Raw genomic sequence first — 19,960 nt, 5'->3', positions numbered from 1 at the left:
TTTGTTGCACAAGCCTCTTTCTTAGGGAGATTCTTTTTGAAATACCGATCGCCGGAACTTTGCATACATATTTGTTTAATCAGCGCCATTCTCAGTTAATTACATTAACACGAAAGCTTATGAAATCGGACACAAATTGACAAAAGAATTTGATCCAGTGACATTGTTGAGCATTGTTTGGTATATGTGGTATCACGACCCCCGGTATTGCACGTATGCTCAACACGAGGAACATCTGGTAAATTCTATGCATAAACCTTAAAGAAAACAATACCACGACACGACTGATGTTCACCATTGTAATGATGCAGTGAATAAAACCGTAGAAATATCAAAAGAAACGTCCAAGATTTGCTTTTAAGCCGCTCTGTTCTGAAAACAAAGACCTTGCAAAACTGAGTGTTTTAGCATTCTACCTCGTGAATTATTAATCATTTTCATGGGCCTTTATCGCAATCAGCAAACTACATTGGATTGTTTCTACGCCAGGTTTGATGAAATGAGATTTTGTTTTGGAAATCCATGTTTAGAATCAGCAGGTTTCAAGATAATTTGACGGAGAAAGGTCGACTCCGTTTTTTCTGCGCACATTATCGGCACAATGTGGTGTCATTGTTACCTCAGTGAATGAATACTTTTTGACCGTCAGCCTTTGCATGTGCACATGCCCTAATATAGTGTTATTTTCGCAGTCAAATGTGCCTAATTATAGCCAGTGCAATAAAAGGAATCGCAGCTTTAACCTTGTTTTATTCGATGTGAGTCTGCGAATGTGTGGATGTGAGACCTTTACAGACGCGTTACAAATTGCAGCAACATGCTAAAACACGTTAAACCTCATCCAGAATTCTAACTACCGCCCTGGTGTTTTAATCTTTTATTGCAAAAAGAATAATATATTTTGATGTGAAGGCTGAAAAGTTTTTCGCACTCCAGTCATCTCCCTGAACAACATTTGCTGTTTGACTCTTTATGAGCTAGGACCAATCCAGGGTTGCCCTGCTGCCCCTCCTGCCATTTTCCAGGAGGGGCAGAGGGGGCAAGCAATGCCCTTAAATATTCACCCCGAAGAAAAGATTATAGAATCTTGTAGATAACTAGTTGATGACTGGTTTAGCCACTCTCATGATGTTAATTTTCATTAAAAATTCAAAAAATAGGAAAATCTATATTTTTTCTGTCAGTCTTCGATAAGGGAAAATTTTTTGGGCAGAAGACGATATAAACTTCAATGGCATCTTATAGGATACTGACTATTTAGCCCACTGTCAGAACGAGGATGTTACGCTCAATTTACGCCTTAATATAAGAAGCACCCTGAAGTAAACAATTATTTGATTTACAGCCTATTCTTGTGATTATTATTTTCCTTTTTGCATTCTCGATGATTCTGCAACCATGGAATATTGAGACTAAGCGAATAATCAAAGTGTTACAGCCAGCCTATGTATGATTTTCATAAAACCTAAAATTTCGAATAATGGAAAGCCCATTTAAACCCACTACCATGGAGAATATTGTCAACATTATGCCTATGCTTGGAGGCTTTGATTGAATTATTTGATTGAATCCCAGCTGTATGGGTGGAACAGATCAATGCCAATATTTTATTTAGCATCCCCCCCATCCCTCACAAAACATCGATTATTGTAGTGGAAAAACTTCTACTATTTGTCCTCAGCACCAACACTGCCCCCCCCGCCTTAACCCTGTGCAAGCGTCCCTGGACCCCCCCCTGGACCAATCCTCTTCCAAACTATCATTCCAGTCTGTGACGTAGTCCAAAGCATTTTAAAACATCTTATGATCTTCACCATCTTGACGTGGCCTCATTGCCAATAAGACATCAAAGTGGGGTCGAGAGATAATTGGCGCGAAGCATGTTTTTGTTCGGACAGCACTAAGCACTGATCTAAAAAAGTCTTCACTGTTGGAGGAAATATGCCAAGAAATATAGATCTAATTTGCTTTGGAGATTGCAGGTTTGAAGATGCTGTTCTGGGAGTAGAAGAAAGCCTAATGAGCATTTTGCCTTTCGGCTGTGTAACTGACGAAGAGAAAGAAGCTCTGTCCCTCCATGCTTTGAAGCAGATTCTGGTAAACGCAGAAAACCACAAGGGACTCAATTTGGAAAATTATGAATCAAGCCAGTGTCTTGAAAACTGGATGCTCCCCTCACAGCATACAATTTTTTTACAGTCTAATGTTGGAGTATTTTGCGATCAAAAAGCTGGTATTGATGTTTGGTTAGAGATTATTTCAAAATTTAAATGTGAAGCACAGTTCATGTCATTGCTTATCGAAGATGGCGAAATCATCAACTCTATTGTAGCTGAAGTATTAAATTCTCTAAAAAGATGGAACCATACAGAAAAGGCTGGCAGATTTCTTGTCAGTGGTTTGAAATTCCTTCTTAGTGCTAGCAATTATGTATCCATTTCTTTTGAAGAAGTTGACAGCATTCAAAGACAATTATTCAATGTATTGGAAGATGTCTTGTTGAAAACCTCATGCAAAAATACAATGCTATTTTCATTTGAAATAATGAACATTTACTTCATTGAGTTTACCAAATGTTTTCTTGTGATAAAGGAAACAAGAAATAAAGACCTACATGGCAATTTTCCACTGATGATTCACAGTGCATTTGAAAATATTATTAGCAGAGACACAAATTTTGTCAAAATGGATGGTTTGAGTCGTGAATTTCCTGTAAAGCTGAAGAAAATATTCTCAGAAAAACTGCACCAAGTGTCAGAAAACAAGGAGTCACAAACAGTCAAAGAAGTTTTATTAAATAAAAACATGCTAGACTCAAAGTTCTTGGACTGTTGGGAAAGATTTGATGTATTGTGTTATGGTATTGAAGAAATAAATAAGATTCATGGTATTGTTTGCAAAAGTTTGAACATGTCTGAAATAGAAATGGATGCAACATTTCCATCAGATGATTGGCTATCAGTTGTTGAAATAGTAAAGGAACCAAAAGATAGTGCCAAAAAGGAGGATATGATATTGTCAAGTTCTATGAAGATGAGTAAAGAGTGGGAAGCACAATCATTTTTAGAACTGCTGAAGGGCTGGGAGATCTCTGCTGTGTCATGTTTACAGCAATATCAAGCCTTGGCTTCTCTTTACAATCCTTTAATAGTAACTGAGAAATTTTTGATTGGTTGGTTCAAATATCTCCAAGGATGTCATTTGCATTCAGCTGCCGATGTCGAAAGCGAACAGAAATTGGACAAATTGTCCAAGATATCCTGTGAGATGATTAAAGGAATTGATATAAAAGTTGCACAAAAAGTCATGATTGCCTGTGCTGACATATTTCAGAATGAAAGCTATAATTTGCTACATGGAGAATTTGCTTATCAGAATTTTAAAAGCCAGTTAAATTTTGGAATAAATAAACTCTCATTTGACAAGTCAGAAAAAGTATTTGATCACCTTTCACAGTTGACATTAATCCACCCATATGAGGTATTATATGAACTTGTGATAAGAGGTGTCACTTCAACACCAATGGCAATAGTTATTCTTCAGTTTTTGAAGGAATTAAGTGCCTTGCTATTGTTAAAGAATGATGGAAGTCATACAAATCAAGTTATTTGTATCCTACAACAGTTTTGGAAACAGCTGAAAAAAGATAATTTTGAGACTGTGTGCGTATTTATAGATGGGCTTCTGAGGATAAAATATGAGGAATATGGCAATCCTGAATGGAACCTTATAAGTCCATTGGATATAATTGATGATATTTTGCTTCCAGAGTTAGAAAAACACAGAGCTGGTTTGACAAGTGATGTTTCCTTGTCTCTGATTATGCAGATCATGCAAGCAACAATAAACTTTGTAGCCTCCTACAAAGCTAGTGATAATTCTAATGGAATTGTCAAAGGCTTTTTGCAGTGTGTTTTTGATGTGATCCAAATCAAGGAAACATTTGAACGCAAGGCTGATAATGACTTGGAGGCATTGTTTCAGTTAACAAACAGAATAGAGCAACTGCACTTAACAATAATTCTGACTCTAAAACAACTGAAGCCTCTCTTGCTCAATAGTCAAGAATGCCTTGGTATGATAACAAGTGAGCTACCTGGTCTTTGTTGGTTGTCCCAATTTTATTTTGCAGATATTTTTTTGAATGGTGAGACTCAAGCGTCACTGTCTCTTCCACATTCATTGTTATATTTTTCAGACAGTTTCATGAACTTAAACTTTGAGGAAGAGATGACTGCAGCAGTTGAAAGTTCTTCAAATAATGCATGGCTTTTGATTATGAAGTTGTGTCAGATTAACACTGACACCAGTTACCACTTTCTCCATAAACTTACTTGTCATGAAAAGCCAATCACCATGAAGATTTTAACAGCCCTTGCGGTAACAATGATTGAATCAACCAAATCTGGTTGGCAATGTAGCTTAGATTTAGTTGATAAGTACGTAGAAGCACAGGAAGAATATTTCCCCGCCGATCTTGGGCTTGCAGAGCTAAGTGGAATGGATGGATTAATTAGGCAGCTTGCTTGTAAAGTTTCTTTGATTTCACATGCATTTCTCATAATCAGTAGAAAATTTGGAGAGTCCAATGATTGTTTAGTCGTGGATGTGATTCAGAAGTTGCACATAGCTTTTGTGGGTGAGGTCAGCAAGATGCAGACTATGGGTACAAAGGATTCTGTGATGTGCCTTGCAGTTATATACAACTCATTATCAAAAGTCTGTGGAAAGTCACCATTTTTTGCAAAATTTTTTTCAGGACTACTGCTTCAAATTCTAGAAACAATTAATCAGAAATTGGTCTCAGAAAGTGTAGAAAGTGAGGTCATTTTCTGGAAGAATAAACTTGAACACTTGAAACGATCATTGACTAACTCGTAGTTTTTGATACAAAAACATTTTGCAGAAAAGTCCATCTCCCAGGTTATCCTCTGAACGGATGTATTTGTATTAGAAATGTCCACAAGATGTATGGTAAGCTAGATGTTTTCGTGTTTAAGTTTTAGTTGCCTAGATGTTTTTGTGTTGAAGATATCTAGTCATTAAAAAAACCTGTTGCTGCAGACAAGCTGCTGTCTCCAAAAGACCTTTTTTTGTCTCCAATACTGTTTGCAGTTTCGTTCAGGGCATATCCATACTTTGCTGTAAAATTGCAAATGAGGGGGGGGGGGGGTCTAACTCAAAGAGTACATACATATTAGTGGTGGGGGGTTTCTATCTATGACTGCATACAAGAGGGAGGGAGAGTTGAGAACATCAAAAATTTTGCAAATGTATAATGTGAAAGACTCCCTGCATTGAAATTCAAATTCATGTCTGAATTTAATGGCATCAGTTTTAGCAGCAATTTAAAAACTTACTCAAATATTTGCCTTGAAAAATCTGTATTTGCCTTGAAAAATCTGACTTGTGCAATGAAAATTGATAGCACTTATACCAGATAGACAGAGAGTAAGCATTTTTGTATTAGTTATAAATTTCTGACTTCTGAAAGTCTGTCCATGAGTTTGTTTCAAATTTTTGTCAACAGTATAGGAAAACAACCCTCTCCTCATTTTGGGCTATAAGCTTTAAAAGTTTGCAATTAAACTTTTTATGTTTTGATATAATGTACCCTTTTAGTTAAATTGTTTAGTTACTTCCACAGACTAAATCTGTACCCTCAAGACTCTGTGTACGAAAAAATTAACCACTCATCTTGTAAACAACTGCTCATTATAAAAGGTGTTCAAGTGAATTGATTACTCGACAATTCTCAGCAAAAAAGACAGAAAGCTAATTGAAATCGAAAATCTAAATGATTCTGAAGATAATGGCAGAATTTTTTGGACAATGTTGCAGTGTCTGTTTTATTATCTCGTATCCTACTTCCTTTTTGGTTATGCTTCACATTTAATTTCACACTGAGTTTCAGTTTTTTGTTTACACGCCTTTTTGGAAATCAATTTGCAAGCGCACAATTGGACAAGCACACAATCAGGCAATGATTAACATATCGGTTATTGTTTTTCTCAAACGATATGATATCATACCAGTATAGTGTAAACAGGGCTCAAGAAAACTAAGGATTTAGGCGTCAAACCATACAGGGATGATACGGACATAGTGTAAACGGGGTCTTAAGTATCCATGGAATAAATCTAAAGATTTACAAAAAGCTGCCTAGTTTGGGAAGAAGTTGTTTTGGTGCCACATTTGGAATGAACAGGCACTTATAGAACTCCAGAGAACAAAAATACACACATCTTGGTCTTTACAATGTCATAATTATACAATTACTTTTTGCCACCTTGTTGTGCTTTAAGTACACGTACAACAATTTTCTGTTCTTCAATGAGAAAAGCACGGACAATCCTAAAATAAAAAAGCAAACATTAGAATACCTTCAAGAGAAGAAAGTGATGACCCTGATTCAACATGTCAAAAAACATTATGAAATATGTATATGATTTGTCAACAATGATTTACAGTCAAAATTGCCAAGGTGGCAAAAGCAAAACTGTGTAGATGAAAGAGACTTGGCAAAAGCTTTCATAAGTGGCCCAACTTCATGTTATCATTGACATACAAATCAGTTATTTTGATGTTTTATACACAAAGTTCTTTTTTAGAGCTGCCTCCTTTATCGGAAAACAGAATTTAGTTGAAGTTCTTAAACAAGCTGAACAATACTGGCAAAATGAAATAAGTGCTATAAAAAAGACAGAAACATTGGCACAAAAGGTTAGGCTAATATTTACCTTTCTCTGACACATTTTGCACATCGTGAGCCTCCATATGCTCGGGTGATGTTCTTCTTTGGCTTAGACAAAGCTTTTAATTCAGTTGGACGAACGGCTGGAAGCTACATAAAAACGGAAACAAAAATGTTCTAATTATTGCCATCAAAATGCGGAAAACAACACAAAATTGACTGCATTGTGATAAAACTGCACAAGTAAGAAACTTAAAAGCAGCTTAATTTTCATCATGGTTAACAAGAATGCTGTTTTATTAACATATATAAAGTATATGCAAGTGAAGGAAGAGAAAAATGTCATTTGCACTTTAGACTTCTCAACCCGAGAATGACATGGTAATTTTCCATATCAGCATACCAATTATTTCAGTATCTATTGCTTCTAAAGACTTGCAGATTTCCACTCTTTCATCCTTTCAATTTCTGAAGCTGATGTTTTTCATGCTAGGAAGCTGACTTTTGCGACTTTTTCATGAAGATTCAGGATGTTCTTTTTCCATTCCAAAAAATTATCATTGTGATAACAAAATTGTTTCAAGATATATCTTTCCTTTTCTTTCATGGTGTTTGGCAGCTTTATTTTAACCCTTTTTATGTGATAACTGAGAGAAAAGGCTTAATTTAATGGGGCTTGACTTTGTGCAGCATATAAACAAACACCCTATTTCATGTAAGAGGAACATTGAAGTAAGTTTTTATTCAATTTGTTATTGTTAATAAGATAGCTGGTATGTAAAGCTAATAGTGTTGTGTTAGTGGAATTTTAAATAAATTAACTGAACTGAGTTTAAAACAGACTCTACTATTGAAATTATAAAAACCTGTCACTGGGAATTTTTCATTGCAACTTTGAATTTGATTAAAATCTTTGTATTTTGGAAATAAATTTGAATAAAACTGAATTGGCACACATTCATATTAGTAAAATTTCATAACTGGATGCATACCCCACGGAGCTTTAACTTGCAGTCACCGCATTTTGGCACACTTCCTACTTTCTTTGTGTAAAGATAAACCAATTTTCCACCTGGGAAAAATTCAACAATGTTAGATGCCAAACAAAAACTTATACATAGATTAGCAATGAATTGATGCTCTAGATTACTCATAATACATATTTATATATAATTAAATTGGTGATAAAGTCATTTGTTTCCGTAAATATTTACAGAAAGTTTCTTTTTTGAGTTCATACATCCAATTCAAACAAGCAAAACAAAATGAAAGCTTGACAAGTTTTCAAAGGATTAACATTAGCTGCTGACAAATGTCAGTCTGCAGGTATGACAGATGCATGACAAGATCAATGTAGTGCTCAATGCCAAAATTCCTTATTAAAAAAACTTCCTTTTGCATGCCATTTAAATAGTAATAGGAGATTTTCATGTGGATCTATTTGAAATGACTATGCATGCACAATATCTTGTTGAGAATCATTCTGGAACACAGGTACACAAAATCAACTGCAGTGGCTGAAGTCCTGTTCCAAAATGGGGTCCTATCAGCACTGTATAAAACAAATAATATATGATAAAAATATTGATAATAACAAACCTGGAGTCTTTGATCTTTAGATGAAACAGCACATGGAAAGCAAGTAATACTTATAATCATAATTCATAAAGGAAAACATGGACTTGTGGAGTTACTAAGGAAATTCTTTATGGGTCGACTGAGGTAATGAGTTTGATGTGATTAAGCTAAATATGAAATAGGAGATATATACATGTTGTTTTAACATTCAAATGCTAGCCATTTGCAGTACATTGCATTTCTTTGGAGCAATATGCTTAAATCATATCTAGCTCGTCGGTAAAAATACACGAGGAATTACGGTTGACAAAGATACAACCAGAAAGAATACAGATTAAGGCATTAATAAGACGGTGTTAGCTATAATCATAGAGAGCTATAAGAACTGTCGAGCATAATTGATAAAAAGAAGGTAAACAATTTATCGACTCACATTCTTCTCCTGTTCGACTTGGTGTTGTAGGAAAGGCGACGACGAAGTACTAAGCGTTTTGATCCCATCTATAAATACATAAATTTTTTTAAAAATAATCAACAAATACCAAAAACGACTCAAAATGCTATCATAGCTTGAGATGTAAAGGTTTTTAGAAGATGTTATGAGTTTTCGAAATTCTTACTTCTTCGCCGTTTAGGACAAATTTAGAAAAGGACTTTTCGTTTTGAAGCGAGACTGGCATACATTTCAAGGACGAGACTGGCCTCGAATAGGATTCCCACGCTAACTGGCCTAACTCACGTGGGACTTAAAACATGCATGGTTTCACAGAATCGCGTTACAATAAAACGTTCTAAAAAACACCAACAAGGCCAAACTTCATTGTTTTTGTATATTTATGAATATAATGTCAAGAAGGGAGGTTGGATGCTGCTTTATTAAGATAAAGGCTATACCAGTCTTGCGTTATAACAACTGGATATATTATTAGAGTTAGAAATCATGGATTTGATGTTTACATGAAGTTTTAACTCGTTTTAAATCCAACAAGCTCAGAACAATAGGGGATACACTGGTACACGATGAGTGCCATGGAAGATGAAAGCGTTAGCGCTGGAGCTAATTCCTCAAATATTATAAATGGAAATGGTTTAACGATGAGTGCAATGGAAAATGAAAGCGCCAGTGCTGAAGCTAATTCCTCAAATATTGGAAATGGAAATGGTGTAATGGAGTTAAATGACGATGAAGGCACAAACGTTCCATGTTTAAAAGCTGATGAATCACCAAGCGAATGGACATATGAAATGTTAGAATCGACTGATAACATCAATAGTGACATATGTGAAAGTACAATGCCTGAATATTTTGATGATCCTCATCTAAATGAGAAAAGTAACCTGCCCCAAGTCCAAGAATCTGTGGCAGTGTTGGCTAAGAACGATGTCGAAAAGGAAAGCGATTTAGACTCAACTGAAAACAATAATGATGATGATAATGAGGAAGAATTCTGTGACATGTCTGATCTTGCATTCATCACCAAAATTGTCTTGAAGAATCAATCATTTGAGCCCTCAAAAAATCAAAGAAGGGTTTCACCTTTTTCTAGTGATGATGAGTGTGATAATGGTAATGATGTTGTGTCCAGAGCAAGTCAGTTATTAGGAAGAAGACTTGTTTCTTATGACAGTGACACAGGTGAATCAGAAGAGAGCTGTGACTCTGAATCCTCATCATCCTCATCCTCAACAACATCATCCTCTGAAAGGTCAGTTACTAGGAATCCCTATTTAACAAACAGGGGTGACTGGGTGGAGAAAAATATTGAATTCAACCTGCTGCATAAGAATTCACATTGGAAAACTATTTAGCAGGGTTGGAGGTTACATTGTTTTGATTAAGCAAAAAGACCTCTTGGATCAAAAATTATTCTAAGGCACTGGCCCCATAGATGCTGATTTCCCTTTCGTTTTAAAGGACAAGTGACACACTTTTCACCCTATCTTTTCTTTTCATTAACTTGTAGATCATCATTTAGAAGTAAGTTTTTCCTGGTTTAGAACAAAAAATTCTAATCAGGGGGCACAGGGGGCGCGATTTTGCTTTTTATCACGTGACCCTATGACATACTTTGTGATAACTCGAAATTTTCCTGTCATTAATAGAGAGTCTATGAAACACGACGCGACAGGCCCAGACGAACTGAATTCGTTTAGAAGCATGTTGTAAATGTTAATATTGCACTGTATACCAGTAGCAGCAATAACAGATTATCACAATCTATGTCACGGTGTCACATGATTCATTTCCCGCCATAATTTAAAAAGGGTTTTTAAGTAGGAAAATGAAATCAGAAAGGAAAAATATTTCAACAACACTCTCATGCAGCATTTTACTTTAAGTTAAAAGAAAAAAAAGTTTGGCGCCAAAAGCGTGTCACTTGTCCTTTAAATTTGAAATTTGGTCACTGGTGTAACTTATCCAGTTAGTTTCGGGCGAATGATGTCTCCTACTTAGTATACATAGATAATGGCTATGGCAAAATATGGGATGAAATTAGTCTTTTTATACAGTAGTTTTGTATCTAGTACTTGAGTCCCAAGGTATTAACCCATTGATTCTAGTAACATGAGGCTTTTGCCTGTGAATGAGAGCTTCTACTACAATATACCAAAAGGTTAACCAATAGAGATGTGCAGCGCAAGCTCAAGATATATCTTATCAGAGTAAGAATGTGAAACATTGTTTGAGAAGATCAACAACCTAACATGTTGAATCACAATTTCATAAACAATTTATACAACCAACTGTCTGACTTTAAAATCAAACTGTTCCAAACCGGTATGACTCTATGGTCATATCAGTCCAGACAGCACGACAACATTTAGTCATTTCAGGCTAGGAAGTCCCTGTCAGTCTGGGCAAGAAAAAAAGTGCCAGCTGTTTTGTTTGTTTTTACTTTGATTTGATTGGGTTCAAGAGAGTAACTTAAGCTGATTATTTTCTTTGAGGCTTTTAGGTTTCTCTTGCAAGGGAAAAGTGAAAAGTTTAATGTCAAAAAACCTTTAATCTGGTGGTATTCTTTCATGGAATATGCAGTTTGAATAGCTTGTCATATAGTCAAGGCAGAATCATATGGATTTGAAAGCAAAAAATGATAGGCTTGATAACAATAAACAGTTTTTGTTAGGAATTTACAGTCTAAGCTGAGGTTCTATCCACTATCTATTTGGCAGACAGTGGCCCTCAAGATTTTAAAAATGAGAACTAATACCTTCCTGCTGCTCAGCCATTCTTCCATCATTGCACAACAAAGAAAACTTGAGCCTCAAAGGTTTGCACAAACAAAGAAATTGTTGGGCCACGATGTTAGTTTTAGGAGGCTAATACCAGGGCTAGGATTTTTGAATAAACCATGGATTAAACAATGGCACATTTTGAAGATGTCATTGGGGATTACAAAAGCTTTCATTTATTAAACAGATAAAACAAACATAGTTGATTTTTTCACCAATATAGCTGATTATCTTTGAATAACGGGTGGCAGCATACAGAAAAAGCATGGAAGTTTCCTGCTTAATGGAAATGGTATTTAGTTAATACCTTTCATATAGTTAATACTGTTAACACATCTGCCCTTTTTTTGCCCATCTAATTCATTTTTAGTCCAACTAAGTGAAATAAACACACTTTTCAGTGCCCCATCTTTTTGACATTCCAGGGTTTAAGGGGATGTTATTGAAAAATGTTATTTCTTTTAATTTGCCTTTAATTAGGTAAATTATTTCATTTTATTGTCATTATCTTCATTTTCAATGTTTTTCAATTATTTTTCAATAATTTTAAGTGATGATGAAGACAAACCTAACCTACGTAAGATTATTATGGATGCTGAAAATGAAGAGGATGAAGTAAACCATGCTACTTTACCAAAGACAAAAGATGAAATACTGCCTCAGGTAATCTTTAAACTTGTAAATGCCATCATTGGCTTGTCTCAGTCTACAGTAATTATGTTTATATCTCTGTTTTCTTTATTGATAAAGTAACCTCTATCCACATAACCCTTTTCATTATTTTTTTGTTGTTTTATATAAATTGTAAATTTTAATATAAATTTTTACGTGTTTATTATGGAACACTCAAGTTATATGTTCTATTCAAAAGTGCTTGATACTTTTCTAGGAACTTCCAGTGGAACCTGAAATTCAAGATGAGCTACCCAAGGATGCAAGATTAGAGCAAATTGGGGAAATACAGAGCTTTGTTGAACTAATGGGTAAGATGAATTTTGTTGATTTTTGTTTTATTTCCAGTGACAGATCCTTACCAAGTTTCAAGATCTTAAGAATCCTGATAAAGTTATGTAATATCCAGGAACCAAAGTTTTGCCTGTGATTTTAGAGAGGCCTCTGTATTAAAAGGGTCTGTTTCTATGAGCAAATTTACCCCATATTTCAGCCTATAAACTGGCAGTGGGATTAAATCATTGTATGTTTACATGCAAATACCGTCCCACCTGACTTTTTATGGCTTCTTTTCTATACCACCTATCAGTTTTCCCAGATATGGCAATGCATCATTTTTTTCCATGGTGCAAACACATGCTCATAGATAAAAATTTCATCCAACCAGTTTTGTTTTGTATAGCCAGTTTTGTATTTACATAGGTAAATACCACCCCAATAAGCTTAGAGGGGGACATTACAAATATTTGTATAGGAAGGTAGAGATCTCATGGGCTAAAAGGTGGGATAAATTTGCTGATAAAAAGAGGCTCTAAGAAAGGACATTTAATCAGTTTGTAGTACTTCAAATTGCAGATGGACGCATAGTTGCAGAAAGCTCTTCAATTTGGTTTTTTACCAACTCCAAGCTCTAATGAACAGAACTTTTTACTCCTTCTAAGAAAGAAACTCTTTCTAAAGATGTTTCTCGGTTTTTCTGAATGGGAATAACCTATCACGGCTGTTTAGGTCAATTTTTTATGATACCAACAAAGCAAATCCACTTGTAACCCATTTGATTAACCCATAGGCCACCAGTCATACCTTTTTTCTATGTCTGTAATGCTAGTGCTTGTATTCTACCAAGAGAGCTTGGTTCCCTCACCAAGCAATTTGGGGGCTGAATTTCAAATATCTTATAGAAAGCGCATAAAAGCTAATTTTATAAGTGATTGTAGTTTTTTACCAGGGTGTACAGGAATTTACAAATCTTGGCATTTGGCACCTGTTTTCTAGACATTTTGTTGATTTTCTTTATAATGTATCAACTGTCATGTAAGCCATACAAACCTCAAAGGCTGATATTGTTTATCGTTGTAACACCAAACTATAAAATGTTATATATCATGTAAATAAACATTGTAAGAAACAGTTGTCCTACTCTGAATATAAGTTGCTTATCCCAATAAGCTGTTTTCCTAATTTTGGGAACCCAATTATTTTCTCAAGTTTGTTAACCAGATAATCAATCTGATCTTGAATTTTTTCTTTGTTGCACTTCTTAGTTGTCATCAAAGGAGTCATAGATGGTCCAGCTTTAGATGTAGGTACAGTATGTTTCAAAGAGGATCGAAAGCCATTTGGAAAGGTGAGGGAGCTTGTAGAAAAAGCAAAAGATATATTCTAACTTACAGCATGCTCTGATATTGGAAATTATCTGTTAACAGGACGTATTTGATACCTCACTATGATTTGTTATATCCAATTTAGTCATTCCTTACATTCTTATGGAATTTTAAAGTTTATGAAATTTCATTTTCAAGCTTTTGGTGTAGAGAACAGGACGATTCTAACCTGCTACCCTGAGTTTCACACTGAATGTGATCATCGAGAACAGTTTTTTGTTTGAAAGAATACAAAAAAGACAAGCATAACTTATCAGAAAACTAGGAAATACCAACAGTGGATCTGGCTACTGAATTTTGTTTTCACATAATAACGCTTAAAGCCTTCCCTTTTGTAATTCTTTTATTTTCTGCCATTCTTCAAAAGCATGCAAAAATTTGCCCTACGCTAACACCTGTTTTTATGAGTTCACATGATTTAATTTTCAATTGTATTTTAGGTTTTTGACATCTTTGGTCCAGTCAAATGTCCATTCTATACTGTCAGACTTTCCAGTGAAGAAAAATTTGCCAGTCTTGGTCTTGCTGTTGGTGAAACTGTGTATTTTGCACCAAATTACCTAACTTGTACCAATTATGTCTTCGTGGAGCAGCTTAAGAAGTACTTTTTCCTTTGTCATACAGTAAATTTCATTGTTAAACCTGTTGCTCAGAATTTAACACTAAATCAATTAACTGGCAGTACCTTTACCTCAATCAGTGTCCAAATTCTTGCTATTTCAATAGAAACACCCCCAAATATAGGGGCGTCGCAAAAGGGGTGTTGGCGTGCTGTTTCCTCAACACTTTGTCCGTCAGCACATAAAAGGTTTTTGCCGGGCAAAGAAAGCAATTTTTTTCTCATCTTGTGTGGAATTGTAGCCTTTTTGAAACAATTGAAACCTATAAACAGTTCCTTAGCAGTTAAACTTTCAAGTATGGCACTAAAGTAGGAATTTTAAAATAGAAACACATGAAAGCAGCTTTTAAGATTATTTATCTTTTGCCCCCCCCCCACCTTGAAGATTGAGGCATGCCCTTTTTGTCGGCAAAAATCATTTCTGTTCCCGTCCGAAAATCTTTTTGGCTTGCCCCTGAGTGTCTAATGCACGAGGTTTACTCAGACAACAGGGATTATGGTCAGTGTATTCCCTATTAAGTGTGCTTTTCGTAAGGCAATATTTTTGCAAAATTGTCAATATTCAAGAGACATCTTCATCAGTGTTGAACTTTCAGTGTACAGTGGAATTTGATCAACTATTTATAAACTCATTTCTGAAAGTTCCTAATCACATCATATTGTTCGTAGAATGAAAGGCTCTGATGCATCATGGCAGTTTGACCAAGAACCACCTCCAGAGGCAAGTTTTTTCTTTATCTTAACCCTTCCAAAGTCAAAATTACTTTAGACATGAATTCAGGTATCGAGTATCTGTAAACGTTTGCCTTGAATGTTAAATTTTGTAAGCATTCAAACCTACCCTTTTAAGGTGCAAGGAGGGCCCAGGGCGCTGACTACAGACCCAAGGGTCCGTGGTTCGAGTCCATGGCACGACGAAACTCTCACTAAGAGTGAAGAGAGTCGCCAACTCTCTAATTCAAGGCGTAGGAATCACGAGGTGTGGTCTCATCGAGAGGAAGGACCTGGACACTGCTCGATAAACATAGCATCACAGTGTCCTAAAACACTACCTTCGTAGGCTAAGTAGCAAGTTACATACCTACCCTTCACAGAAGAAGGGCGTTTTTTGTCGGCCTGGGGATTTAACCACTAAGCGTAAAGACACCCCCAGAGAGAACAGCTCTCTTTTTCTTTACCGTTCTTTTCGGCACCCTATGTTTTGTGACATTTTGACCGTTTTGCGTTGTTTCATTCTTCAGTGCATAGATTATTCTGACGACGAACAAGAGGCCAAAGCAAAATCAGCAGCTAGGAGAAAAAGAAAAGAAAGGTGAGCTCCTTTTAATTTTATGACTGTATTTTGTGGCTTATCAGTAAATATGGTAGAATAAAATGGCATCTTTATAATGAAGATTGACAAATATCCCAGCTTTTTGGAATAATTTCAAGTTCTATTCAATTTGAATTGACATTGAGCTGTATCCAAGGAATTATGGGATGCCTAATGTGTGAGATGTCTGGTGACAAAATGGAATTCGATCTCGATTTGTTGCCTATAAATAGATTTATAGGTTTATAGCCAATGTTATATCAGTTCATTCCCAACAAGTACTTGCTTCTACTTTTTTAAAAAGATTATATAATCGTTCCTCTTGAATTTGCATATACACACATTAGACAATGAGATTAACAATAAAGATGAAAACAAACGCTAAAAAAAGCGCGGACAAGCTTTCAAATAATTGCAGCAAATAGGTTTTTGCTCAGGATACCTGAAAAGTTATCATTAGCGAGGTAGGTGCCCTGTAATTAGTTTCTCGGTTATCTGAAATATCTGTAGGCCGTAAAGTCATAGGTTAGAGAGGTCAGAGGTCATGGTCATAGGTTATTTACTAGGCAACTTTTTGTGGGTTTAGCGTCTAGTTTAAGAAATTTCTGGTCGTCCTTTTTGTTGCTTAATACCATGTTAATTTTATTTTCTTAGCGTGATAACTCATCTTGCTGTTCTTTTAGAAAAACAAGAACAGAAGATGGCGACAATCAAGCGGATGGCGAAGACACTAATATGGAGAAAAGTCACGCAAATGCAAACGGAAAAGTTCGAGGTTAGTTGATTGATTTCAAAGGCACGGACAAGGATACATCTTTTACACTGTATAGTACTGAGATATCAGATGAGAGCTTTACGACAAAATTATATTTGCTTTCAGGGAAATTCAGCGACTCGGGAAAAGGAAGTTATCGACAGACGCCAGTGAAAAATGAATTTCAAGTTGGAAATGCTAGAAGTAGCAACACTGGTATTTCATCCCATGGCTTCCATGAAACAGCTACGTCTTTTCAAAATGAACCTGCCATTAGCCCAGTTGGTATTCGAGGGCACTTTACAAGACCGCCCTTTCCTGCTGGGAGCTTTCAAAGACCTGGCAACCAAGGGGGCTTGCCTCCAGTCAATGGTATGCCAAGAGAAGCGATGCCAGGACTGACCAATCAGGGAGCGGGGTTTCCACGGACAAGGTTCCAGGGTCATATACAAGGACAAGCACCTTTTGGAACATGGTCTCCTAGAGGCTGGGTCCCTTCGGGTGAATTCCAAAGGCCACCACCAGCCCATCCTGACATTAGACCTCATTCGATGAGACCTTGCAGTACATTTCAAAATGGCTCCATCCGGCAAGGTTTCCGGTTCCCTCCCTCAATGCCCCCTTTTGATCCAAATGTTCCACCGCCGATGTTTCATCACGCAATGCCACCCTCTAGTATTGCTGCAGACTCATTTCCACCAAGACCCCCAAGAAATATCTTGCCAGATCCACGTTTTGCTCCTGGTTTGCCTCCATCAGGTTTTTTTCCAAACAATCCACACTCACAATGGAACACACCGAAGTGACATTAGACATTTCTTTATGTACAAAACGATTATTTCTTGAACAATCCTTCGTTGAAGTTTCGTTTAATTTCATGTTATTTGTACAGGAAAATATTTCAACCAAAAAATTAAAGCAAGAAGCTCCTGAAAGATGCCTTCTAAAAAAGTTTCGGCACCTAAACTTGACTAAAACTTTTAAGCTGCGCTTTTGTTGGCTAGCATAGAAAAGCAGTGATATGAAATTAGGATAAAAAATGATGTATGTCTTTATATTTTTATTATGTCGCATTTTTATTCAAAGAAGCTGAGCATAGATTTGATATTATACTCTGTACATAAGGAAATCCTTCACCTTTGTCCAGTTGTCACTGTCACTGCACAATCTGTCACTGCTTTAATTGGCAGTCAGTTGGCATTAACATTTGTTAGTTACACTTAAGTTTTCCATGTCGTTTGGTTTAGTTTATATTAAGTAAAAGCTTAACTGTTTGCCTAAGGTGGGACACAAAGTTGTGCAAGTAAAAAATATTTTACCATCCCCCCCTCCCAAGAAAAATGTGGCGTCATCGTTCGGAAACAATAGGCTTGCCCCCAAACCTTTCATTATCATGCTGTGAAGCCCAAAAGAGCCGCACATAATGTATGCTTCCACCCTGGGATGTGAGTCGGATGTACAAAACACTGTGGATATGTGGATACGGCATTAGAATCAATTTCGATAACTTTTTGTTTTGGCAATATGGCCTAAAGGAACACTATAAAATGTCTCTAGGAAATCAGTTGAATATGTTGCAGATTTTGTGAGACATGGCTACACGAGCACTGGCAGAACATGTAACCGATTTAATTGATTTTTCATGTTAGAGTTATTGCCTGGTGTTTTTCGGAAAATATAATCACCATTCTAAGTTCTAGAAATGCATCTCGCTACCATAATCACTTCCCATTCTAGAACCCTCGCATATTAGCTGTTTTCCCTGGAAATAAAACTAATAGGGCGCTTTGTTTGATTTTGTGATTCTGCCACTGTCAGAGCTGTACGTTAAAAAGTTTAGAATATCACTGAGAGTTTACTCCTCAAGGTCATTGCAAAATGTTGTCGCTGAATTTTTACCTGCCACCTGTAAAAGTTCACCTTTTTCAAAGTTCTTCATTATAATTATTACTTTTACATTCATTCGGACAGCCTTCATCCCGATGAAGAGAGATAATCGTTTCTTGGTCTTCATTTGTGATTTTATAAAGAAAAATTAACTCCACTTGAAAATGACAGACAGTGTTTCTCAGACAAATAAAATTAGCCCTCCTTTGTTTATAATCCGCAGTTGAAACTGAGGCTCAAAAATAGTCGATAAGATTTTTGTTAGCTGCGGCTACATTTTGATCTAACATTATGTATACGTTTTTATGCAAGCTATCAAAACTTTTACCTAGGTTGAATTTTCAGTTTTTTGGTTACTACGAGTTTTACTTCATTGTAATTTTTCTTCGTTTTTATTCGAATGTTGCAAGTAATATGAAAAACTGAAAATTATCCAAATGCTCCTGTTTTAAATACCATAAGTTTAAAAATGGACTAGAAGCTATGAAATGATAAAAATTTTGAATTTCTAGGATCCTTTTCTTTTCAGAATTCTAAAACGCTTGTAGATGTATGGAAATGGCTGTTTGTAAGGCGTCGTCTTGAGACAATTTGAGATGATATTACATTGTAGATAGCAAACCATAATGAAATTTGTAATTAGAAGCCACTTTTGTTACAAAGTCAACTTGTATCTTAAACTGAATTGAAACAACTCTCCGTTCATCTTTGAAGTTAACAGATTATGGTGATCAATAGCAAGAAAATATTGTCGTGTAGAAAATTTTTGCAGATATTTGACAACTTAAGGTATGCAATTATTCTTTACTTTCATGTATACTTTTCAAGCTTGAAATATTAAATATATTTTTCAATTTCATTAAGCAACCTGCATTTTGATTTTTAATCTATCTTTGTTGCCTGGGGTGTGCAGCATTTGAAAACAATGGGTAAATATTGGCTGAGATGCCTATCAACAAGTCGACCTAGCTTCCCCGCCCAATATTGTAATCGAAAATATTGTTTTTGTACATGAAATTATTGTTTTTAGAACGATAAAAACAAGTAAACTTTTGAAGTATGGCAATTCTAAGGAACACTAAAAACCATTTTGACCATCTAGCAATTTGCTGATTTCAAACGTTTTGTAAGAAATGTCATAAACCATGATTTATCATTAAGTGATTTTAATACATCATGGTGATTGGAATAATTTGAATGCAATCTAGAAAACTTTCGTAAAGAAAAGCAATGGACTAAATTGTGAAATCCCCACTGTTTTGAAATTGATAGCTCTATTAGTTTTTGCAAAATATTCCATTGGAGGAATGATAGAAATAAAATAATGCAGGTTACAATCGAATTCTTATCTTGAAAATTGAATGGGTTGGTGGGACATTCAAGAGAAGGCTTTTAGATTGAAATTTAAAATTTAGAATGCCTCTAGAGGCTTTTGAAATTTTTTTTCCACTTTTAAGACCATTATAAGTAAATTTTATTCCATATTATACGAATGTCAAGGTAAACCTGCTGAAACATTTAGTATACAAGGTTGATTATAATGAGA

The 19,960-nt window shown here is 35.6% G+C and overlaps 2 protein-coding genes across 2 annotated transcripts; one reads left to right on the top strand and one right to left on the bottom strand.

Annotated features, from left to right (window-relative positions):
* Positions 1-6,246: 6,246 nt before the first annotated feature.
* On the bottom strand, positions 6,247-8,964 carry LOC135689475 (large ribosomal subunit protein eL34). Its single transcript, XM_065206711.2, has 6 exons — positions 8,893-8,964; positions 8,706-8,773; positions 8,294-8,307; positions 7,687-7,766; positions 6,741-6,844; positions 6,247-6,354 (listed from the first exon to the last, which is right to left on the bottom strand). The coding sequence occupies exons 1-6, from the start codon at positions 8,950-8,952 to the stop codon at positions 6,276-6,278; spliced, it is 405 nt and encodes a 134-aa protein (XP_065062783.1). The 5' UTR covers positions 8,953-8,964; the 3' UTR covers positions 6,247-6,275.
* On the top strand, positions 8,767-19,654 carry LOC135689784 (uncharacterized). The gene is made up of 9 exons (XM_065207128.2): positions 8,767-9,978; positions 12,058-12,169; positions 12,396-12,489; positions 13,723-13,805; positions 14,283-14,443; positions 15,131-15,182; positions 15,703-15,773; positions 16,457-16,548; positions 16,654-19,654. Exons 1-9 carry the CDS (start codon positions 9,293-9,295, stop codon positions 17,331-17,333), a joined length of 2,031 nt encoding a protein of 676 aa, XP_065063200.2. The 5' UTR covers positions 8,767-9,292; the 3' UTR covers positions 17,334-19,654.
* Positions 19,655-19,960: the final 306 nt, after the last annotated feature.

The sequence above is a fragment of the Rhopilema esculentum genome, chromosome 5 (assembly GCF_057945365.1).
Source record: "Rhopilema esculentum isolate cy_ngs chromosome 5, ASM5794536v1, whole genome shotgun sequence".
Taxonomy (NCBI): domain Eukaryota; kingdom Metazoa; phylum Cnidaria; class Scyphozoa; order Rhizostomeae; family Rhizostomatidae; genus Rhopilema; species Rhopilema esculentum.
The sequence above is the reverse complement of the archived record's forward strand: the minus strand, read 5'-3'. Positions and strand labels throughout refer to the sequence as shown.